The sequence below is a fragment of the Panthera onca genome, chromosome C1 (assembly GCF_046562875.1).
Source record: "Panthera onca isolate mPanOnc1 chromosome C1, mPanOnc1 haplotype 2, whole genome shotgun sequence".
Classification (NCBI taxonomy): domain Eukaryota; kingdom Metazoa; phylum Chordata; class Mammalia; order Carnivora; family Felidae; genus Panthera; species Panthera onca.
This window is the reverse complement of record NC_138346.1, coordinates 167,837,844-167,863,689: the sequence shown is the minus strand read 5'-3', so window position 1 is coordinate 167,863,689 and position 25,846 is coordinate 167,837,844. Positions and strand designations below refer to the sequence as shown.

General features: G+C 39.7%; 1 protein-coding gene across 8 annotated transcripts in view; it reads left to right on the top strand.

The window, feature by feature from the left end:
- Nucleotides 1-14,261, top strand: part of AK4 (adenylate kinase 4) — a 74,581-nt gene extending 60,320 nt beyond the window's left edge. For all 8 annotated transcript variants that reach the window (XM_060623938.2, XM_078451819.1, XM_060623934.2 and 5 more), the window contains 3 exons: nucleotides 2,243-2,415; nucleotides 6,161-6,279; nucleotides 8,432-14,261. In XM_060623938.2, coding sequence (XP_060479921.1) covers nucleotides 2,243-2,415; nucleotides 6,161-6,279; nucleotides 8,432-8,546 — 407 coding nt within the window. In that variant the 3' untranslated portion in view covers nucleotides 8,547-14,261. The remainder of the gene's footprint in view (nucleotides 1-2,242; nucleotides 2,416-6,160; nucleotides 6,280-8,431) is intronic.
- Nucleotides 14,262-25,846: the final 11,585 nt, after the last annotated feature.

Sequence of the window (25,846 nt, the reverse complement as noted above, 5' to 3'; positions counted from 1 at the left end):
GGGAGATGGAAAAAAGGACCTGGTTGAGGGTATGTGTAGTATTCAATAAGGAATTTGGTGGAAAAGTAAAGAAGGCATGGTTTTATCTGGACTCTACTGAGACTCCTTGCCTACCATCCAGCCTATGTAGCCATAGATTGAATTGAGCCATGAGGGCCCACTTGGGGCCAAATCTTGCTCCTTGGTGACCCAGAGAGTATCACATTGTTATCTGCCTGGTAGTTATCATATATTTGAAGCTCCAGGATACATCCAGTTGCTGTGAAGCCCCAATTCTAAAATTAAGTTTCTTTTTGAACTTAATATTCAAAAGAGAGGCCGCTTAATAAGTTCAGATGTAAGCAGTCAAGCCATTCCATAATAGAAAGAAAAAATTACATAATGAGTTTACAGAGCTTGACAGAGTCCTATAATTTCACAGAATTGGGATTTTAAAGTAAGGCAACTGGTCAAATAAGTATGGCCACTGAACAGAAGACTAGAAGACAGCTACCCTAGTGTTACATGGAAATGTTTGCCCACTGTGTGCCGGTGTTAAGGCCACGTCTCCACAGTGTGCTTGACCTTAGGCAGATACAGTTTGACCTTTCATTTCCCTAAATGTTAAGTAATCATAACTTGGTCTAACAAATCATATTGAGATTTGAAAAAAATCCACTTAGCAGCTCTTTATTTAAGGGCAGAATTTTGTTTCCATTCTGAAAGCACTGTATGCTCAATTAAAAAAAATGAGAAACTAGAAGAGTAGAAAGGAATCCCTCATCTTCCCACTGCAAAGAAAACCACCATGAACGTACTTCTTGTATAGTTTCCCAGTGTGTGGGTGCCTTTTTTGTGAAGAGGATGCTTAGCCAGAGAGTCACTCTGGGAGGAGGGAGACAATGCTGGGCTATTGGCTCAGGCAACACCTGGGCTGCAGGATTAGAAGTACCTATTTCTAGGGGTGCCTGGGTGGCTCAGTTGGTTAAGCATCTGACTTTGGCTCAGGTCATGATCTCACGGCTCGTGAGTTTGAGCTCCACGTCAGGCTCTGTGCTGACCCCTTGGAGCCTGGAGCCTGCTGCAGACTCTGTGTCTCCCTTTTCTCTCTGACCCTCCTACATTCACTTTGTCTCTTTCTCTCTCAAAAATAAATAAGCATTTAAAAAAATTAGAAATAACCTATTTCTCTGTTGAAGCCAGTCCAAATGCATTAATGGGTCATGGGAGGACAGCATACAAGAATGTGAAGGCAGTTTCTTCTGGGAGCCTGTGATTACCTTGTGTTAGCCATGTGATAGCTAATGAACTGAGATCTGCCCTGCAAGATAAGCTTTTTCCCACCTCTGTTTGAACTTGCCTTTTCTTTCCCTGTCATAACAATAGAGTTGAACACATGCCCCAGGTTTGGTGCTCTCTATTCTTGTGTCTTTTTGGAAAAGATGTAACTTCATCTTCTGTAATAAACAACATCACAGGTTAGACACTATGGGGACCGTTGGATAATTTTCCTTATTGGAGAAATTAGAAAATAAGCTCCAAGGGAAGCCTGGAGCTTCCAGTCCACCCCCCCCCCCCCCCCCCCCCCCCCGTCTACTGCAGAGCAATCCTTTTATCAAATACAACAAGAGCAAATTACTAGAAAAGTTAAAAGAAAACCACAAATTCAACCATAAATTTTAGATTCACTAGGCTTGAAATTACTGTGGAATTGCTATAAAATTCCTAAATGCTTTTTCTCATTTCTGTGGTTACTGTACTAGATTGCAGACCACATGTTGAGTTTTGTAAGAGTGGGGAATGGAGAAAAAAATATATACATGTATATGTATATATAATTTTGGGGATAGCCTATGAATAATATACTTATCAGCTGTTAAAGCTATAAAAGGACACAAGTATAATTTTGTCCCTTCACTTCTTTAACAGAAGAGGAAATGGAGGTGATATAACTTGCCTAGGGTTACGTGAGTAGTTAAGAGCAAAGCTAGAACTGGTTTAGTGTTTTTTTAGTTTAGTATACTCTCTGCTTGTGTCATGTGACCCCTTAATCTTTCAGTGTCCCAAATGCCAAAACTGGATTTTAAAGTAGCCTATTTTCTTCTAGCATTAAATTTAAGGAGGTAGACATAAATGTCTGATAAAAACTTAATTCTGGGTGACATATGTATAGATTTGATTATTCTGTCACTGAAAATATTTCATTGACTCATTGGAATTGGGAAAGGTCTTGCATTTGATATGTTTTGTTTTTGGCATTTAGGTTTTCCTAGGACATTAGTACAGGCTGAAGCCCTGGACAGAATCTGCGAGCTGGATCTAGTGATCACTTTGAACATTCCATTTGAAACACTCAAAGACCGTCTCAGCCGACGTTGGATTCACCCTCCCAGTGGAAGGGTGTATAACCTGGACTTCAATCCACCTCATGTGCATGTAAGACTATACAGGGCCCTTTGACAGACTGACAAGAAAGAGGCACAGCATTTCGGTTGTAAAGTATAGGAAGGATATGAATAGATGATTCAAAAAAGAACAAATCTACATGGCCAAATGTATTTGAAATTTCTCATTCACTAGTGGTCAAGGAAGGCAAATTCAAGTTTATAACATCTATTGCTGGTGGGGATCTGAGAAAAATGATACTCTCATCTTTATCAGACCTAGTATTTGTAGTCTTTTTAAAAAGGAATCTAGCAATGTACATTAAAAAAATTTTTTTAATGTTTATTTTGAGAGAGAGAGAGAGAGAGAGACAGAGTGTGAGTGGGGGAGGGGCAGAGAGCGAGGGAAACACAGAATTCGAAGCAGGCTCCAGGCTCTGAGCTGTCAGTACAGAGCCTGATGTGGAGCTTGAACTCACAAGCTGTGAGATCATGACCTGAGCTGAAGTCGTCACTCAACCGACTGAGCCACCCAGGCACCCCTACATTAAAATTTTTATTTCATTCAACCCACCACTGGCAGTATAGGTTATGGAGATGAAAGATCATGTACACAGTGTCGCTTATTCCAGTGTTGATTTTAGGGAAAAACAAAACAATCTGAACACAAAAATGAATGCTCATTTGCAGGGGATGATTAAATGAATTAGCGAATATCTACGTCTTGTAGTCAGTAAAAAGAAAGACTTTGTGCTATATACTTTGACCTGAAGAAACATTTCCTCCAGGTGTATTACTGAATATGAAAAGCAAATAGCACAATGATTCCATTTTTGTAAAACAGTGACTGTCTTTCTTTACACATATCTGTTTGTGTGTGTGTTTATAAGTGCTCTCTGGCTTCATAAGACCAGGGATAAATGGTTAACACTGGGTCTGGATGAAGAACTGGGGTTAAAGTGGGCGGGGTCATGGGAGAGATGGGAGTAAGGATGTAAAGGGGGAAGACTAGAGCAATAGCAAGTTCAAAAAAACAGCATGTTTACATAAAATAAGCATGTATAAAGGTACATGTTTAAAGAAACTTCTTTATTTTTTTAAATGTTTATTTTATTTTTGAGAGAGAGTATGTGTGTGCAGTGGGTAAGGGGCAGAGAGAGGGGGGGAGAGAGAATCCCAAGCTGGCTCCATGCTGTCAGCATAGAGCCCAATGTGGGGCTCGATTTCATGAACTGTGAGATCATGACCTGAGCCAAAATCAAGAGTCAGATGCTTAACCGACTGAGCTACGAGGTGCCCCAGGAAACTTTTTAAGTTAATGAACTCATTTAAAGAATTACTGTTCTTTCTGGTAATGATAGGAATTAGTTCAATATGATTCTTTTTTTTTTTTTTTTTAATTTTTTTTAACGTTTTTAATTTATTTCTGAGACAGAGAGAGACAGAGCATGAACGGGGGAGAGTCAGAGAGAGAGGGAGACACAGAATCCGAAGCAGGCTCCAGGCTCTGAGCTGTCAGCACAGAGCCCGACGCGGGGTTCGAACTCGCGGACTGTGAGATCATGACCTGAGCCGAAGTCGGACGCTTAACCGACTGAGCCACCCAGGCGCCCCTCAATATGATTCTTAACTCCAATTATGGGGAGGCAGATAGTATTACTTTTAATCCTCCAAATGTGAAAGAGGTGACAGTTGTATCTTATTGGATTAATGTGTATGGAATAGGTAGACCTGAATATCGGTAGAGTCAATAATTACTACAGAAAACCAACTTCAAGAGGGTAAGGATGCCTTCCCAGCTCATGAGTGCCATTGATAAAGTTCCAGTGAGTCTTATTCATTTGGGCGAAATGAACTAGTTGCCTTTTGAAGTCTTTTTTTTTTTTTCACATTTGTTTATTTTTGAAAGAGCATGAGTTGGGGAGGGGCAGAGAGAGGAGACACAGAATCCAAAGCAGGCTCCAGGCTCGGAGCTGTCAGCACAGAGCCTGATGAGGGGCTCGAACCCACGAACCATGAGATCATGACCTGAGCTGAAGTCGGTGCTTAACTAATTGAGCTACCCCAGTGCCCCAGAAATCTTTTTAAAAATATAGTAAATACTTCTGGAATTCCTGTATTAGGTCCCTTCCTCCTTTCTTTTTCAAGAAACTAGTAGAGGGGGAAAAATGATGGAGGGGAAAAGAGGGTCCTGAATACGCACTGAAGTCCAACACAGATGCTTCACATTTTAGCTCCGCCTAGCCCTGCTGAAGCAAAGATTCTCTTAAAGTTTGAGAACCTTTAATATTAAGTTGCTTTCCAAAGACTGGGTATACTAAAAGAACACCTGCAGTTATTACAGTGCTGCCCCCAAAGTCAGCAGTGGAAGTGCTAGTCTGGGCTACCTCTTGGTAGCCACTGTGGCCAGGCTGTCCTGGAAGGAGGGATGCTGTCACCCCAGCATCATTCTGCTCGTTCTAGAAGTAGTTGTTGTATTTACTGGTGCTCTGAGGTCCTAGAAATGACTTCTGAGCTTTGCAACCATAAGTAAAGGGGATGAAAGTAGAGGTGATGTACAGCTTTCCCCTACCCCCATCTCTCCTGTTGTGTCAGGGTAACAGCCATGGAATACACATGTGATGATTATGGGGCTCACCAACAAATCATAAGCATAAATTATGTACCCATGGCCCTGAGCTGTAATGGAATTTTAGTGTGTTTCAAATTTATAGCTGGTTTCTGATTATCCAGTTGAGTTGCCTGAACCTTTTGGTTCTGCTCTAGCCTGCCTTTTGACAGATTTTTTTTTTTTTTTTTTTTTATTTTTATTTTTTTTTCAACGTTTTTTATTTATTTTTGGGACAGAGAGAGACAGAGCATGAACGGGGGAGGGGCAGAGAGAGAGGGAGACACAGAATCGGAAGCAAGCTCCAGGCTCCGAGCCATCAGCCCAGAGCCTGACGCGGGGCTCGAACTCACGGACCGCGAGATCGTGACCTGGCTGAAGTCGGACGCTTAACCGACTGCGCCACCCAGGCGCCCCGACAGATTTATTTCATGTGACTATCTCCCCTGGTGGGTAATAGGCGTGGACACAGGAGGCAAGATCTTCTTATGTGCACGTTGCCATTTTTAAGTAGATATGTTTCCTGAGAAGGTTAAAATATGTCAAAAATCAGGTTCTTAGAATTGCAGCTTTTCAGTTCTCGGAATGTTTGTTCTTGTTTATCATAGGTATATGATTCATGCCTATTTAATCTACCTTTAGGCAAGTCATTATGTGATCTAGTAAAATAGCCTGAGTAAGATTAATCTCAGAAAAGGATTTGAAAGCTAGCAGAGGTAGGAGAGAGATACCTTCTCCTAGATCAGTGTTCTCCTAAGTAAACCACTTGGTTCTTTGAGATGATTTATTTTCCTTATTAACAGCTCAAACTTTAGAAAGCAAGGCAGTTTTAGGAATATTTAGAGGGCCAAAGTGATAGTGTCTAAAGGTCGTTTATTGTTGGGGGAGGCAGCATGGAGTTTTAAACTATAAATTGAAAATATCATTTATCAGTAGCAGTGTAACATGTTCAGAAAGATCTGAGAAATTAATAACGATTTCATGTCAGCTCTCAATGGATAAGGTTAACATACTGTTAAGAGTGTTATTTCTTTTTTTCAACTACTTTCACTATTACCATTGTCATCAGGCCTAATTCATCATGTGGGAGGGGTCAAAGGTGAATACATGGGTTTTGCATAGGAAAGTTTTTCATCTATGGAATGGCCCAGCTATTGGCCGTATTAACTGGTTTCTCTGGTATCTGTAGGGGATTGATGACATTACTGGTGAACCATTAGTCCAGCAGGAGGATGATAAACCTGAAGCAGTTGCTGCCCGGCTAAGACAGTACAAGGATGTGGCAAAGCCAGTCATTGAATTATACAAGTGAGTGTGCTTCAACATTTTCATGGCGGAGGGCCAATTAAAACAGTATGGTGCCCAGTGGGAAGGACACTGGACTGAGGTAGGGTGGTGTTTCTTTAAGCTAGATAAATCCTAAAGGCCCAGTTCCTCCCTGCAGTTCAGGTGAAATGTTGGGGGTTGTACATGGGAGATATAGTCCAGTTCTTTTATGCTGAAATTCTTGTAATACAAGGACCGAAACCTGATCCTCTCTGTCTGGTTGTAAAATTACGTGTAGAATTATATTCATCTTTCTTTTTAAGGAGCTGAAATAATGGCTTATATTTTGACACTCCCACATATGTCATTTGGATGGAGGATTAGAAGGGACCTTTTGACTAGCTATGTCGAGGAGGGAATTTAACCAAAGGAAAAAAAAAAAAAGCTAAAACTATAAGCTACGGATGGCAGATTCATATGGTTCCGGGGGCCAGGCAGGTATTGGAAATGAGTGTCAGACCTGGTATGGGCTGTGTTAATCTGGGCAGGTGAGTGACAGTTGAACTGTACAGCTGCTGTATGATGTTCAGCCAATTATTACCACAGGGGCACTCAGACCCAGAGTGGCTAGTGATACCTATTTCTCAGGAGAAGCAGAAATCTGGCTTTGTGTGTATGTGGGGGCAGGGTGTGTGTGTGTGTGTGTGTGTGTGTGTGTGTGTGTGTGTGTGTGTAAATCCCAATTTTTAAAACTATTAGCAACAGATAACATTTTTAACAGCATGCAAACCAAACAAAACCCATTTGCAGACTGCATGCAGGACAGCTGTCTACAGCCTCTGCTATAAATCAATTTCTGACCCTTCAGCTCCCAAATAATTTAGCAGGCCTTTAGATTAGAAGTTCCTGATCATGTTACTATGATCTATCCTGTGTTTTGTGATCTGTTGTAAGTAACAAGGGTTTTATAGTACCAAAGTTTGTCAATGATCTGTTTTGTTTTAAAATTTTTAATGTTTATTTTTGAGGGAGAGAGAGACAGAGTGAGGGGAGGGGTAGAGAGAGAGGGAGACACACAATCCGAAGCAGGCTCCAGGCTCCAAGCTGTCAGCACAGAGCTGGACACGGAGCTCAAACTCACGAACCTTGAGATCGTGACCTGACCCGAAGTCAGATGCTTAACTGACTGAGCCACCCAGGTGCCCCAGTGATCTGTTTTTTGAAAGTGTGTACTGAGGCAAATTTGGTATTGTCCATATAATGTTATTCTTGGATATGTTTTTCTTTTTTTCTTCTTTTTTTTAAAAATTTTTTTTTAACGTTTATTTATTTTTGAGACAGAGAGAGACAGAGCATGAACAGGGGAGGGGCAGAGAGAGAGGGAGACACAGAATCTGAAAAGGGCTCCAGGCTCTGAGCTGTCAGCACAGAGCCCGACGTGGGGCTCGAACTCACGGACCGTGAGATCATGACCTGAGCTGAAGTCGGATGCTTAACCGACTGAGCCACCCAGGCGCCCCTCTTTTCTTGTTTTTTTAAGAACATGCGAGCCACAGAGAGGGGCAGGAGAGAGAGAAAGAGAGAATGTTAAGCAGGCTGCATGTTCAGTGCAGAGCCTGTCAACGTGGCTCAGTCCCACGATCCTGGGATCGTGACCGGAGTCGAAATCAAGAGTCAGACACTCAACTGACTGAGCCACCCAGGCGCCCCTCTTTGATATGTTTTAAATAGGAGAAGAAGAGGTGGTATCATGCTAGGCATGCCAGAATTGTAAAAGCTGTGGCCTTATTTAAGTATCCCCAAGTGCAGGTGTTGATACATTTGCGGGGGCTGCTTTGGCACTTAGCACTGTGTGTGATAGACCATGAGATCATGCTTGCTTTATACCCAGGATCTTCACCTGCCCTAATATCATGTTAAAAAGAAACCTAAGGGTCGCCTGGGTGGCTCAGTTGGTTAAGCATCTGACTTTGACTTCGGCTCAGGTCATGATCTCACAGTTTGTCAGTTCGAGCTTGGGCTTCCTGTTGTCAGTGCAGAGCCTACTTTGGGTCCTCTGTCTCCCCTCTCTCTGCCCCTCCCCTGTGCATTATTTCTCTCTTTCTCTCTCTCTCTCTCTCTCTGTCTCAAAAATAAACATTAAAAAAAAAAAGTGAACCTAAAATGCGTTTATGTGTTGGATTTTATTTTTCAGGAGCCGAGGAGTGCTTCACCAATTTTCTGGGACGGAGACTAATAAAATCTGGCCCTATGTTTACACGCTTTTCTCAAACAAGATCACACCTATTCAGTCCAAAGAAGCATACTGAGCCCGCCCAATGAAGAACCAGGAAGATGTCATTCATTCAGTTGTATGTGTAGTATTGGTGCCGTGTCCAAATTAGAAGCTAGCGGTGATAGCTTGCAGCATCTTTTCTAGTCTAAATGGTGAACTGAAATGAAAACAAATGAGGAGAAAGAGTTAATGAAGAGGCTCTTCTCTGCCTTTCTGATGAAGGGTCACCCACACATGTCTAGGATGTCTCTGCACGTCTCAAGCCCTTCACAAGAAAGCAAGTACAGGCTGGATTTCAAAGGGTGTATAACCCAAACTCTAGCTGATTTCTGACCATCACATTGTTGCCATAGTAGCCTTTTAACACGTGATGGTGTTGGCCTCTGGTTCTCCCTGCCCCCCAAAGGCTGTTGAACCACAGCACCAGGTGGCCTGAGAATGCCAAGGGCAGTAGCCCCGGCCTTGTCCCAAGTTCTCTGGTATGTGCCCTTCCTGGTGACCGTGCGATTGAAGCCAGTTGCTCTGTGGTCACTTCTCTGGCCTTGAGTGACTGTCCACAATTAGCTTTTCTGTTCGGAGTGCTACCTTTTTCTGCCTCCATGCTCTGTAGAGTCTCTCCATTTTCAGACATCCTGGAATGAAAGGATTTGGCTTCTAGTATTTTTATTAGACTGTATTTTGGTACATCTGTTTTCTCCCTTCCTAGACTATGAAGTAATAGATAGTTACTGCTTTTATCTCTCTCAGATTCCTTTCTAAGAGCCGAGAGTGAGGGGAGGGTGTCCAGATGCTTCTTGCAGCAGGAACTGAGCTCTGCAGAGGGTCTACTTACGCTGCTGGGCTGACCCTCATGGGTTGACACTGCTCTTTTCTTTTATCATGAAAAAATAAAATCCTCAAAGTCTTTGGGAGTCTTCAGAAAAATGGGAGATACTACATACATGTTAAAGAATCATTATCTTGTGTATAGAAGTAATAAGACCATATGGAATTACTGCACTAAAAGAATAGTTTAGCTTTTTATTCAAGACAAAAAAAATGTATTTTGAAATGCTGCTAAATATTGATGCTGACAGTGTTTTTCTCCTGTGAGTGACCCAAACATATTATAAATAGTTGGTAAAGGGAATGGAGCCTGTGGGTTGAGGAAAATGTTGCACTAGCTGTGCCCAGACTGAGTATGACAGCTTTGTGATTATGGGAAAACAAATTCTTAATTTTTCTTTCTTTCTATTCCAAAGATGCTTTCTGTGGGGTGGCCATTAAGTCTAGAAATATAGATGATACAATTTTGTCATTCTTTGTAATGTAATATCAATAAACCATTTATTAAAGATTTGCCTGGTTTCCAGACTTGGTGGCCACCTAATGTAATTCTGGCTCTCCTCTGGGAAGGACAATGAAATTTATTCCTGTTGCCTTAAAAATAAATACCCCTCTTCATGCATCGTGATTGTCCCTAAGGAGGGTTCTTTGCTATTCCTGAGAGTGACTTCTAACTCCTCATACTGAAGAGAAGGGGGGCGGGGAGCCTATTTCAGCACGCCTCTGGTGTTGCAATGCATTGTTTATTTTCTGAAGATGTCCTGGAGAATCTCCAGTCAATTCCCTGGCAGATGTGTTCTGTATGGTAATGATTGCATCTTCCTTACAAATACTGCCCCGCTCTTCACAGTTCCTCTCCTCTATACCTTCGTGAGAATGTTCTTTGACTACCTTAGTGGAAACATAGACTGGTCTCCTCATTCTCTGAATCACCATGTTACTTTTTGGGTGTATGCAATGGAGATGCCCAGTTCAGGTCTGTGAAACATCAGTGCATGATACGGACTTCTAGTGCTCTAGAAGAGCCATGTTTGAATGCCGGTTGGTGGGGACAGGGTGAAAATCAGACCTGTAGGTAAAGCTCAGGTTTCCTGGGGAACCAGGTACGGAGAAAACAAACCTGATATGAAGAAAGTTGCACAATTTAGACTAGTACTGCCATGGAGACAATTTCTAAAAACTAGGAAAAGTAGAGAGTTAAGGTTGTTTTATGGGTAATTCAAGAGAGGAAAGTTTGTGTCCTTTTGGAAGTAGAAAAATCTACATGACTCTTTCTTTACTTCTCTTTGTGTTTAACAGACTCCCTTTGGAGTTTTTGAGAGAGTTATGAGAAATGGCTGGTCCCTGATGCCATACTCTAGTTCTCAATCCTTCCCTCTTCTCCTCCAGCAGAATAGATAGTTATAGTCAGTGTGGGAGCCTCTCAGTGTCTCAACGGCATTTGCTGTTTCTGTGCTTGGTGAGGGCCCTGTGCTTGGTGAGACCAATAAAAAAGACAAACACCTTTTCCATGCGTCTTTGAAAGATGATACTTATTTCATGTTCAGTGGCCTAAAAAGTCTATTTCAGATTTTCTTCAACAAGCTCTCTAGCATTTTCTCCAGTAATTTTGTAAAAAATTAAAATTCTCTTGAAAATATTTTGATAAAAGCTAAAGGGGCATCTTTTCTTGGTTTTTCTTCTACTGCCACAGATACGGTTCCTTCACAGTTCTGCAAAGAGAGTAATTTGGGTGTCTATAAGATTCCTACCGGTCCACATATTCTGTGATTTAGCCAGTTGTGAATTAATTTTGCTTTTCATTGTCTGAACAGGCTTCCCACTTACTTAGAACTTGGAGACATTGCTGTGTTTAATATCCTTTAACACTAAGGCAGACATAAAATAAGTATCATTTACTGAAGGCCTTTGGGCGATAGGTAAAGTTGTAGGACCTTAGCAAACACTCATTTAATCTTTCAAGCATCCTTTGAGATAGGCGTGAGGCCATGTTTATGAACAAGGAAGACAAGGGTCAGAGATGTGAAGCATCTTGCCCAGGCTCTTGCTGCCAACAGACAGTCCAGCCAGGACTCACACCCAGGTTTTCCTGATTCTGCAGCCTGAGTTTGCTCCTGGATGTTAACTATCTGTGTCCTGTCCCAACCAACCTAGGGTGCTGAGCCTGCTTGATTTTGCTCGTATTTCCAAGTGGCCTCGTCAAAAGTAGCAGAAGTGACATTCAGCTCTATATGGGACTGTTCTCCCCCTCCCCGCTTTGCTTAAGCAAAGGGAGCTGCTAGAGGAAGATCTGAGCCTTTGATCTTCTTTCCTAACTTCTCACTTATAAAATGAAAGGCTGTTGAAATAGGCTGGGCTTGGGTCCAGGCTAATCTGTGGAGGGGTCAGTTTCCTTCATGTTCCTCACCTACCTATGCTTTTGGTATCCATGGTATTGTACCCCTAAGGGACCTTAACACTTCATCCGCCTTCAACTATAGTGCTCCCTGTAGATCTGGGCTTCTGGGAGTTAGATGCTACTCACTTTTCTTCCCTGATAGCAGGAGAAATCACTCCCTCACTCCCACCCCCAAATAAGGCCCTGATGATAAACATCCTTCCTGAAGTGCTGGCAGGTGATGGAGCCCCCAGCATACCATCTTGCCTATGTCACATTGCATATTAACATGATCCTGAATGCTACATTCACACCTTTGCCTGCCATCTGATGTGGCACTCACTGCTTGTCATGCACAATTCTGGCGGAAACCAGGGGAGATTGGCTTCCTGTGTTATCCGCCCTGCCCAGGGTCACTCCCCACCACCTTTCAGCAGCCAAGCTCAGATGAGCTCCAGCTTTACCCAGGGTGTACCCCTCCCTTTGGTAGGGAAGGAAAAAGGTAATAACTGCCAATGGATAAGGGGGATTCTTGGAAAGAGCTACTGCTGTGGCTTCGCCCACCTACCACTTAAAAATGTTGTTGAGACAGGATGGTTTTAGATAGATGGGTGCCTGTGCAAAACCATAAATAGGACTGTTAGAAAATTTAGTTCACTAAACTGATTTCAGTATTTGACTTTAGCTGTTTAGCAGTTTAAACAGCTTACCAGCCTGCTGGGGGTCCTGCTTAGGTCATAAAGACCACAAATTTCAAATATGTTAAGGCATAGGCATTCTTAGTAGTTCCTGTTTATTGGTACTTAATGCTAAGTGCATTATGTGCATTATCTAATTAAATCTGCAGTAGTTACCCTAACGTAATAGATGTTTTAGTTATCTTGCCTCTGTGTAAAAACTGCAATCATTCTGTTCACTTAAGTTTGTATTTTCATGTATCTATAGGGATTAATCAAGAAATCCAAAAGGGCCTTTTTTTGTACCTTTTCCTCCTTTGAGTTCCCCATTCTAATTAATAGGTAAAGCAGTGTTATTTGATTGTACCTGGAATCTTTGCTTTTGGCACTCTGGTGCTGAGGCAAGAAGTGGGCACTCAGTGGGTCTTGGTGGTAGTTGCACACTGTATATACAGAGAGCATATATCTCATCTGCACTCTGCTGAGTTACAGGATCTCGGGAGACATTCATATCTACCTGATGAATTTCATTTATTACCTTTCATTTAAAACACAGTATCTTTTTTTGCTGCATTTAATTTTGCCAGAGAGGCAATTCATAAGGCCAAGTTGTGTTCTTAGTATGAATTGCTTTCTTTTTAATTCCCCTGCATTTTTAGTAACTCCCTGGTCTATTTGGTGTCTCAAAAGGAGAACCTAGCAATGCAGCCTGTTTTTTTTTTGTTTGTTTCGTTTTGTTTTTTTTTTTTTAATACGGGAGTGTGGTCTAGTCATAAGTTATCATCCCTTTCCACATATAACTGATCCAGTCTGGTTTCTAGATGAAAAGTGTGCAAGAGCCAGATGTTGGGAAACCCATGAAGCCGTATTTCAACTATGAAGAAAAATATACTTCCTGCATCTGTTGAGATATACTATAATTACAGTTGTTCATAAATGCCATACCTTATCTTTCTTTTAACAAACTGCACAATTCTTGCCAAAATAAATGCCATTATTCTGTATGCTTCAGGGAAATTCCCCCAATTTGATCAGTGAGCGTGTGTGTGTGTGTGTGTGTGTGTGTGTGTGTGTGTGTGTGTGTAGGGAGAGGGAGGGAGAGATGGTGAAACATTTCCAAGGGGACAAGAGCCCTTGGATGGCATGGATGTGCATTCCTTCCGGGTAATAATTACGCTATTCCAGGAAACAGCATGTGTCTTCCTGGAAATAAAGATTTCCTGTCTGTAACTTTTGCAAGTTACACCAAGTGCACCTTGTGATTCTCCCTGGGGTTGGTGTGTGTCTAATTCCATTTCATAAAACCTTTCTTCATTTTAAAGCTTTGGCTGTGAAGTCAGAAATGTGCTAAATAAAAACAAACTGTTTTGTATTTAATTTAGAGAAGGGTAAAGGGAAGAAAAAAAAAACTCAGTCTTTATGTAAGCTCCAAGGTGTTAGGGCTTAGAGGGTTTTTCTAGTTTTATGAGAATTTGTACTACTGATTTTTATATATTCCTGTTTTTGAGATGAACAGATCTCTGGGGAAATTGTTGCATTACAATGGCGTTTCACTGTGACCCCTCTCAAGCTCAAATCTGTTCTCTTAAGCCAATGACAACTTGTCACTTCGGTTTACTGTCCTGTGAAAAGTCAGCTCCAGTTTCCCAGAAGTTGTGTGTTTACGATGAGTCAGTGCTTTTCTTCAGTGAAAGTTGTCAGCCCTCTTGATTTGGGTGTATGTGCTTAATTCAGAGTATCTAAACCTGTAGTCTAATCTGTACATGCTCTCCTAACTGTTAATTGTTATTGACTATTTTGATTATCTTGCTTGAAGATTGATTCCTACTTTTTAATTTGATAGAAATAAAGTTTTTTTTCCTGCTTATAACTAGTGAATTAATTTAACATTTGTATTGCTTTTTACACTTGAGAGTATACATCTTCATAGCTCTTCACATTTATGCTATTCTGTGACCGCTTCATTATCAACATTGTTATCTCCAATTTGCAGATGAGGAAAATAGTGAACACAGTGTTGCCTGGATGAGGTGACAGTTGGTGGCAGAGCAAGATCATGAACGTAAGCATTGTGATCCCCAGTCTCCTTTTCTGCAACACCATGTTGCCTCACTTTGTATACCTTCAAGCACTTTTTTTTATCTAGCACTTCATTCTTTGCATATTTTCATAAACATTCTTTAGTTTTGTTCTTGAAACAAGTGGATGATGTGAGTAGATTCTCCCCCTACCTTGCAGATTAGGAGACTGGATCAGAGGATGTGAGTCTAAGATCATAGTGTCCAGGGCCAACTCAGCAGAAGCAGGAAACTCAGGAGACCTGGCTGCTGGATGCTAGAGTCATGGAGGAAATACAGCCAGCCTCTGCAGAAGCCTTCCTGCAACTGGGGGGTGGGGGGAGATGGGGGATGCCCTGGCTTCTCCCAACCTCACATTCTCCTGTCTCCTGCAGGGGCTTCCCCTTAGCTGGGTTCCAAAGCTCACTGACCTAGAAGCCTGAGGAAATGTCCCACAGGCCTCCATGCCCCTAGAAGGTGAACCGGATATGGTGGCTATGTGGTAGATTGTATCAAAGTTAAAGCCATTCACTCTTTAGGAGAATTTTACTTTTCTGCCCCATTGGCTTTATGTTTGGGCATACTGACTTGCTTTAGCCAATGAAATACGAGCAAAAATGAAGTCTGCCACTTCTGAGCGGAAGCCTCAGGGGCCAGAGCATGGTCACCAATCTCTTTCCTTCTCCACTGAGGCTGTCAGTCTCCTAGGGCTCTTCTTTCAACTGGGATCCTAAAATGGACGTGGAGCAAGATTAGTCCATGATGGATTAGTACTGTGCATGAGAAATAAGCCTTTGTTTTTCTCATCCCCTGGGATTTGGGTGGATTTGGTACAACAGCATAATTTAGTTCAAGCTGACTGATAGATAAAGGGCCCAAGACTAGTATATCATGTCATCTAGTTATAACTTTGATTCTCTTATCAAGCACTATTAGGCTCTGGGGATGCAAAGATGAATAAGACCCAGTTTTTGCCCTTGACTTCCTTAGTCTCCTGGAGGAGATGGAAATATATTTAGATAATTATACATAACTGTTGGGATTATTCACTGGATTATAATTGGGAATATACAGATGTAGTAACTTTTTCAGCCAGCCAACTAGACCAAGGAAGAGCTAATATTTGAGCTGAGTGATGGAGGAAAGAGGGAACCCAAGCAGAGGGAATGGTATGTGGGCAGAAGTATGAGCACATAGGCCAGGTGGAGGTCAGACAGGTATGGAGCAGGACTGGGGAGATAAAGGTAAGATTGAGTTGTATGGGGAAGTTGTACTGACCTGGTCTTAACTTTGTTTGTAGTAGACAGTACAGAGTCTATGCCAGAAAGTGACTCATCGGATTTACATGATAAAATTGTACTACAGATGTGAAGTAAGGTGTGACTGAGTTTAACAGAAAGGGATGGTTGGATTATAACGAGTATGGGGTGCCTGGGTGGCTCAGTCGGGGGAGCCTCCGACTTCGGCTCAGGTCATGATCTCGCGGTCCGTGAGTTCGAGCCCCGCATCGGGCTCTGTGCTGACAGCTCAGAGCCTGGAGCCTGTTTCGGATTCTGTGTCTCCCTCTCTCTCTAACCCTCCCCCATTCATGCTCTGTCTCTCTCTCTCTCAAAAATAAACGTTAAAAAAAAATAATAATAACAGGAGTAAAGAAGGGTTAAATGTCTCCAGGGGAGGGGTGCCTGATTGGCTCAGCTCTTAAGCATTCCGCTCAGGTCATGATCTCATGGTTCACATGTTCGAGCCCTGTGCCAGGCTCCACGCTGGCAGTGCAGAGCCACCTTGAGATTATCTCTGCCCTTCTTCCACTCATATACGTATGTGCACATGCACTCTCTCTAAATAAATAAACTTAAAAAAAAATGTCTCCAGGGAGAGATTGGAAACAACAATGAAACGGGGGGTGAGTATAAGGCCGTAGGAAGTGACAGAAGCTGTGGAGACAGCAGTGCACTGCTTTTTCTCAAGGGAGAGTCACTGCTCAGCTCCAGCCAATTGTTCCTGGGGATGCTGGCAACGCTACCCGGTCATTCAATTTAATTAAAACAATGACAACAACAAATACATTGCACAGGCTAAACTATATTAAGCCAATTTGGGACTAATGGTTTAGACAGAGACACACTGGAGGTTAGGAATGAGGGTCATAGTGGCTCGATAGATGTCTATGAAGTAAGAAGGTAGGATATGTGAAGGCAAACAAGTATGAAGGTGAGGATTGTCTAACTTTGAGGAACAAAAAAAAAGTTGTGTAGTTGTATAGAATTGTGGTTTGTCAGAGGATACCACCTATTCAAATAAATCACTTGAGTTTTTTACCCTAGAGTTAAACTGAGTGTGATTTTTCCCCTTAATCCTTTTCAGCCAGTGAATATGTAAGCATCCAATAATTAAATGAAAACCATACCCATACTTAAGGAAACCTCCTTAAACTGTGTATGTGTATTTTAAATATGTGTATGTATGTATATATATATATATATATATATATATATATATATATATATGTATATATAACGCATGTGTGTAAAACAATTATATCTGTGTATATATGCATATGTAATAGGAGGTAGCTAAAATTTGTTGAGGGTTTGCTCTGTGGTGCCAGGCAATAAGCCAAGCCTTATGTACAGCTAGAAGTAATGAACCTGAGGTTCAGAGAAATTAAGTTATTCAAGATCACTCACCCAGTAAGTGGTAGAATGAAGTCTTCACTCCAAGTGCTCACTTATGATTACTCAGTTGTTCTTACTCATTCTGACTGTTGTTGCCCAAAGGGACCACAGTTAAGCGCTGTGCAATCAAGGGACCTGTGGCCTTGGGCAGGAATTCCAGGAGTCAGGGTACACCTCCACTTGGAGGTAACTAGACTTGAGCAGTGTTGAGTCTCTCTAGTGGCCAGCTTTTCTCCTAGCCAGAATCCTGTGGCCAGTCCCTTTAATAAGTCTCTTCCCTCCCATGGAAGATTAGATATATTACATCAGGAGCTGACACTTTGCATTCCCCCATTTAGAGCCATGTACCTGGAGAAAAGAATAAGGTTTCCTGACAAGGAAAAATCAGTGATACCAAAATGAATGCTACATATCTAGATCAGTCGGAACAGATCAGCCACTCTTGTCACAGTAATGGCCCACATACACTGACCACTCTAGATCCACTATGTCATATGCATCAACCATCCTGGGTGCACTGACCATATCGGACTACTACGGACATGTTGGCCACCAGACATAACAACTGCCCTGGACATATCATATACACCCACTGCAATATGGAAACAATGTATCAGTGTGACAGGGTCAGAGAGAAGGGGTGCAGGCTAAAATTGCTTAAGAGACTTGAATGAACCATCTTCTGTATTTTATCTGTATAAGACCCTCCGTTGCATTTCTTCCATTTGAAACAAAACAAACAAAACAAAAAACCCAGCCTAATTGTCTAATGCTCACATGAAAGCCTCACCTAAAAATTTACAAATGTTGGCATTTATCAACTGAGGTTAGTTAGCTAGGACTCTTTGAACATAGATGGCAGATGTCTAAACCTTAATCTTTCTGCACATCTTCCAAAAACCACATAGACCAAGGACGGCAAATAAAATCGCAGTTAACTCACCACACAACACAATTATATCTACTGCACATAGCAGGAAATAGAAGACTGCAAACCCCCTTTTCATTTGAGTAGGAAAATACATATCTGAAATCAGCACCAGCTATGGACCTGTGTGGAAGTGGAGAGGTAGGAATTATTTGGGGAAAGTATTGAGAGGGCACAGCTTCTGGGAGACAACAAAGGAACTTGAAAGGAGTAGCTATCTCTTAAGAGATCTGGTGATTAAGAGGGAAGAATAAAGAAGTTGGTGGAAATTCAGGGTTCTACAGAAATAAGAGCTTCATGAAATCTGACATACTAAACTCTCCCTAACACCCCTGCACACCCCAAATAAGAGATGCTTTTCATTAAAGAAATTGAGTTTCACTGTACCAACTGAAGAGGGCACTCTTGAACTAAGAAACTAGTAAGTCACTCAGATCCTTCAACTCCATCTGTAAATACACCTGATTCAGAAAAATCCAGAAGTCTTAAAAATGAAGAGGAAAAGGCAGCCAACATCCACACAAAGTTACTTTGAAAAGGAAATTAATTAGAATCAAAATTCTTCAGCTGATGCAAATACTCAAGCCCCAACCCTGAGGCAAGAAGAAACTGTATCACAGCTCTCCAATATGAGTCAAATACAGTTAGACAATCAATAACATTTGAAAAAAAACACCACAAATCAGAAATTCACAAATGCAGAAGAAAAGTGGGCACAGAACAAAAAATTTGTGAAACAAGAATTGCCTGACTACAGAAAAGGGAGTGAAGAAAAAGACAATGGTCTTCCAAATTAGGACCAAACTCCAAGCTGCACGAAGAAGAAAAGATTCAATAAAGCATACATCGGAACATGAAATGAAATTTTCCAAGAGAATTAAGCTAAGAAAAAGTAAAAACTCAGAAAAAAAATAATAGCTATAGAAGACAAAGAAGATCTAACACACCTATAATTGAATTTTCTAAGAAAGAAAAACAGCAATAAGTCAAAACCAATGTTTAAAGCTATAGTCTAATAAAAACATATCAAAAGATAAATAAATGAAAGAAATCCCGAATCTACATATTAAAATTGTACACTGTGGAACTGTGGGAACTTAGAAGAGTCAATTTTAAGACATATTCTACCATACCTAGGAAAACATATCTGGGCTCCCAGGCAAAGAGACTAAGTGATTCAAACACAAATTAAAACCACAATGGGGCAACATTGTCAAGGAAAGAAAGTGTACTAAGGATTTTATGTACAGCCAAGCTGACTTTCAGTTATCAAACAAATGTGGCAAAAAAAATGTTTATAGTTGCTGACTCTGAGTAAAGGGTACCAAGGATAGTATTCTTTTAACTTTTCTGTAGATAGATACTTTTCTAAATATTAAGTTGGGGAAAATGTCTTAAGTTTAAAGAAGTATTGCCTATTTATTGCTCTCTTAATTCCTCTCCCCAGCCTCTGGCAACCCCTAATATACTTCTATCCATGGATTTGCCAATTCTGGACAATTTCATATAAATGGAGTCATATTAGTGGCCTTTTGTGATTGGCTTTTTCACTTAGTGTAATGTTTTCAAGGTTCATCCATGTTGTAGCATGGATCAATAATTCATCCCTTTTTATGGCTGAATAATACTCTATTGTGTGAATATACCACATTTTTTAAATTCATCAACTGGTGACACTTTGGGTTTTCCCACATTTTGGCTATCATGAATGATGCTATAGACATTTGTGTACAAGTTTTTGTGTACACATATGTTCTTAATGCTCTTGAGTATCTATCTAAGAGTAAACTTACTGGGGTCACATGGTAAACCTATGTTTAGCTTTTTGAGGAACAGCCAAATTATTTTCTAAAGTGGTTGCACTATTTTACATTCCCACCAGCAATGAATGTTTCATTTTTTTGCACATTCTTCTCACTTGCTTTTTGAGAGAGAGAGACAGAGAGAGAGAGAGAGAGCGAGCAAGTGCACAAGAGCTGGGGAGAGGCAGTGGGAGAAGGAGAGAGAATCTTAAGCACACTCCACTCTCAGCACAGAGCCCGATGTGGGGCTTGATCCCACGACTACGAGGTCATGATCTAAGCTGAAATCAAGAGTTGAACACTTAACTGACTGAGCCACCCAGGTGCCCCTCAACACTTGTTATTGAGTCTTTTTGATTATAGCCATCCTTGTGGATGTGAAGTGTTATCCCATTGTGGTTTTGATTTATATTTTCCTAGTGATGTCTAGCATCTTTTCATATTTTGTTATTGGCCATTTGTATATCTCTTTTGGAGAAATATCTATTTAAATATTTAGCCCAGGGGTGCCTGGGTGGCTCAGTTGGTTAAGGGACTGCTTCTTGATTTCAGCTCAGGTCATGATCTCATGGTCATGGGATCAAGCCCTGCATTGGGCTCTGCACTGACGGTGTGGAGCCTGCTTGGGATTCTCTCTCTCTCTCTCTCTCTCTCTCTCTCTCTCTCTCTCTCTCTCTTTTTCTCTCTCTCCACCCCACCCCCCACCCTCCCCTACTGGTTCTCACATGCTCTCTCTCTCTTAAAATAAATAAACACTAAAAAAGTATTTGTCCATTTAAAAACTGGGTTGTTTCTTATTGTTGTGTTTTAAGAGTTCTTTATATATACTGCATACTAGACTTTTCAGATGTAACATTTGCAATATTTTCTCCCATATATGTGTGGGTTGTTTATCACTTTTGTGATAGTGTACTTTGAAACACCAAAGCTTTTAATTTTGATGAAGTCCAATTTACATACTTTTTCTTTTTTTGTGTTTTTGGTGTCATATTTAAGAAACAATCCATAGTCACAAAGATTTTACATCTATGCTGTCTTATAAGAATTTCATAGTTCTTACATTTAGGTCTTTGATCTAATTTGAATTAATTTTGCATATGGTTTGAGGCAGGAGGTCTAACAATTTTTTTCATGATGTGCAGATATCCAAACACCACTTGCTGGAATTACTATTTTTTCTCCATGGGGTTGTCTTCATAACTTGGTTGAAAATCCACTGACCATAGATATATGATTTTATTTCTGGACTCTTAATTCTATCCCATTGATCTATGTGTCTGTCCTTATGCCAATACACACAGTCTTGATTACTGTAGCTTTGTTGTACATTTTGAAATAGAAAACATGAGTTCTCCAACTTTGTTCTCTTTCAAGAATGTTTGGCTCTTCTGGGTTCTTTGCATTTCCATATGTATTTTACAATCAGCTTGTCCTTGCCAATTTCTGAAAAAAAGACAGGTGAGATTTTGATAGGGATTGTGTTTAGTCTGTAGATACATTTGGGGAATATTGCCATTTTAACAATATAGTCTTCCAATCCATGAACATGCGATGTCTTTCTATTAATTCTTCGATTTCCTTCAGTGATATTTTATGATTTTTACTGTATAAGTCTTACATACTTTAAAATTTTTTATTCCTAAGTATTTTGTTCTTTTGATGCAACTGTAAATGAAATTGTTTTCTTAATATTTTCAGATTGTTCATTGTTAGTGTATAGATATATAATTGATTTTTGTATATTGATTTTGTATCCTGACACACTGCTGAAATTCTTTTTTAGCTCTAATAATTATTATCTTTCATGTTCAAATTGTCCCAAACTTGGCAAGTAGGATCCTTTTCAAGATGTTATTTCTTTTTGATATAGCTCCATCCATGTTTGAACACTTACTTGATTTTTGGCATAAGATCTCAGAGATATCTTGCATTTCCCTTCTAAGACCTGGTATTAGCCATTTCTCCTCAGAGCTCTAGTTTCTTTTAGTGGGGTATGATATTTAGAAACCACTAAGATCTTGGTACCAGCTGTGTTCGTTGTTATTGTAGTGACATTAGACAGAATTAAGAATACAGTAAAACCCTGGATTGTAAGTAACTGGTTCTGCAAATTTTCCACACGACAAACAAACATTTCTAATAAACTTTAACTTGATAAATGAGTGATGTCTTGCAATACAAGTAATACATGACACTGAATATCACATGATCACAACTGAGCCAATGGCAGGATTGTGGGTGATGCTCAGATGCTTGGTCTCCATGTTTGGCATAAATCAGTGATTTTTCAGAATATTGTAAGGTGCCCACAACTGGCACTAGTGTATTTTTTGTCACTTCAAAGCATCTATGGACAGTCCTTTGCTTTTCCATACAAGAGTAAGCTTAGGAATGCTTTGCTTCATTCTAGGTCAGGTCTGCTGCCTTATTGCCAGTTACATTAAATACAATATATGACAAGAGTTTATTAATAATGTACTGTAGTCAACATCCGTATGAGCATATATAATGGCCCCCTTGCAGAAAAAGATTCCATTGAGCCAATAGATAGCAGTGATTCCGTTAGTGATAGTGAAAGTCGTCCTACACAATAATCCTCCTCTCTCGTCTCTCTCAAACCAGTCACAAAGGTTTTCAAAGGTAAGTGCAGGTTGATTTGTTTATTTTTCATATATTTTGTATTTTCTTTATTATTTTGTATTACATTACAGTATTATAATCATTTAAAAAATGTTTTTGATGTTTATTTTGGAGACAGACAGAACATGAGTGGGGGAGGGGCAGAGAGAGAGGGAGACACAGAATCCAAAGCAGGCTCCAGGCTCTGAGCTGTCAGCACAGAGCCCGATGTGGGGCTCGAACTCACGAACTGTGAGATCAGGATCTGAGCTGAAGTCTGACTAAGCTCAACTGACTAAGACACCCAGGTGCCCCTGTAATCATTTTTATATGAATATTTTTGGGTTGTAGAACAAATCATCTGAGTTTCCATTATTTCTTATGGGGAAATTCACTTTGATATGCAAGTGCTTTGCATTAACCAGCATGTTTCCAGAACGAACTATCCTTGCAAATCAAGGTTTTACTGTATATATACTTTTTCTGTTTTTTACTTTTTGTTATTTTTATATTGCAGTGTAATTAACATAAAATGTTATATTAGTTTAGGTGTACAATATAATGATTCAATGGTTGTATACATTACTCAGTGCTCATCATAATTAAGTGTACTCTTAATTCCCTTTATCTATCTCACCCATGCCACCAGCCACCTTTTGCCTGGCAACCACCAGTCTTTCTCTGTATTTAAGAGTCTGTTTTTTTTGTTCTTTTTTTTTTCTCTTTGTTCATTTGTTTTGGTTCTTAAGTTCCACATATGAGTGAAATCATATGGTATCTTTCTCCATCTGACTTATTTCATTAGCATTATACCCTCTAGTTCCATCCACTTTGTTAAATGGGAAGATCTCGTTCTTTTTTATGGCTGAGTAATATTCCTGTGTGTGTGTGTGTGTGTGTGTGTGTGTGTGTGTGTGTGTGCCACTCTTCTTTATCATTCACCTATCATGGGCACTTGGGTTGCTTCCATATCTTGCTATTGTAAATAATGCTGCAATAAACATAGGGGTGCATATATCTTTTCAAATTAATGTTTGTTTTCTTTACGTAAATATCCAGTAGTGGAATTACTGGATTATATGGCAATTCCTTTTTTTTTTTTTTTTTTTTTTTTGAGGAACCTCCAAACTGTTTCCATAGTGGTTACACCAGTTTGCTTACTTATAGTGCATGAGAGCTCCTTTTCTCCACATCCTCTCCAACACTTGTTATTTCTTATGTTTTTGATTTTAGCCATTCTGACATGTGTGAGGTAATACCTCATTATGGTTTTGGTTTGCATTTCCCTAATGATAAGTTATGTTGAGCACCTTTTCGTGTGTCTATTGGCCACTTCTATGTTTCCTTGGGGAAAATGTTTATTCAGGACCTCTGCCTATTTTTTAATTGGAGTTTTGGGGTTCTTCTGGTATTAAGTTGTATAAATTTTTTATATATTTTGGATATTAACCCCTTATTAGATATATCATTTGAAAATATCTTCTCCCATTCAATAGGTTGCCTTTTTGTTTTGTTGATGGTTTACTTTACTGTTCAGAAGATTTTTATTTTGCTGTAGTCCCAAATAATTTGATTTTGCTTTTGTTTCCCTTGCCTCAGGAGACCTATCTAGAAAAATGTTTCTATGTCCAATGAAAAGAAATTACTGCCTGTGTTTTCCTCTAGGAGTTTTAAGTCTTTAATCCATTTTGAGTTTGTTTTTGTGTATGGTGTTAGAAAGTTGTCCCGTTTCACTCTTTTGCAAAACCACTAAGATCTTGGCACCAGGTATGCTCGTGGTTATTGTGGTGACATTCGGCAGAGTTAAGAAATATATATATTTATTTAAGTTACAAGTTCATTCATACAGTATTTTCTTTTTTCTTAAGCATTTTTAAAAAATATTTATTTTTGAGAGAGAGCTTGCATGGGGAGGAGCAAGGAGAGAGTGGTGACAGAGGATCCAAAGTGGGCTCCATGCTGACAGCAGAGATCCCAATGTGGGGCTTGAGCCCACAAACATTGATTCTCTTGGCCTTATGCATATGATATCTGTATAGTTTTACTCATTTTCTACTTCTTTTTTTAATGTTTGTTATTTTTGAGAGAGAGAGAAACAGAGTAGGAGAGGGGCAGAGAGAGCGGGAGACAGAGGATCAGAAGTAGGCTCTGCACTGACAGCAGAGAGTCAGATGCAGAGCTCGAACTGAGGAAGTGTGAGATCATGACCTGAGCCAAAGTCAGATGCTTAACCAACTGAGCCACCCAGGAACCCCTCCACTTCTTAATTCTAATTGTCTTCTCTTGCCTGATTGAATTGGCAAATATTTTCAATGCAGTTAAATAGTAGTGGAGACAATGACATCCTTACCTTGTTCCTGACCTTAGAAGGAATGCCTCTTGTGTTTCTCCATTAAATAGGAATTTTAAATTTTAAATTTCCTCTGCTTCAAAAGTTGTGTATGTCTCTTCCATTGATTTTTTTCCTAAGGAGTTATAATTACATGACTATATTATATTCCATTGATTTCTGTTTTTATCTTATTTCTTTCTTTGTACTTTCTTTTGGGTCAGCTTGGCTTTTTCTAGCCTTTTGAGTTGAGAATTTAATTCATTTATATTAATTGTATCATTTTTACATGAATTTAAGGCTATAAATTGTTGTGCAATTATTATACTGATGTATCACAAATTCTGAAATGTAACATTTTTTCTTTATATGAATTATATGAACATTTTCTTTTCATGAATACTTGAAAAGAAGGTGTGTTTTCTATTATTGAACATCTTCATTTAAGGAAAGCTTTAAAAAGTTCAATTATTATATTTAAGTGTTATATCTGAGAAAAATGAGAGTATTATTCAGGATTATACTGCAATATATTAACATTATCTAATTTTTAGATATATTAGAACTCTAGTTTGGCTGATTACTTTTGTCTGTTAGAAGTCTGTTCTTCTCAAAGTCCTAAGAAGATGGGATGTGCCAGTTGGCCAAAACTAGAAAAAGGAAGAAAATTTCATATTTTAAAATTATCCTGAAATGTTCTTTTTTATGCTCTACCATTTATTCCTTTGTTGTATTTTTTTTCTGGAGTCAAAAAGACAGTTCAAAGAGTGATGTGAACTTTCATTTTTGTCTTTGTTCTTACATTTTAAAAATTACAGAAATGATATGTGTTTAGTAAAGAAAAATGGGGTGGGGTATAAATTAATAATAGTCCCATTGCCCAAGTATAGCCATTGTTGACAGTTTGGTATTCCAATTTCTTTTCATCTGTGTATACATTTTCCTCACATATAGTTATAATAATAATTATTATGAATTTATATCCTTTTTTCTTACTGACATTATAGGGAAAGTATTTCCATATATTAACATATTATTTCCCTAA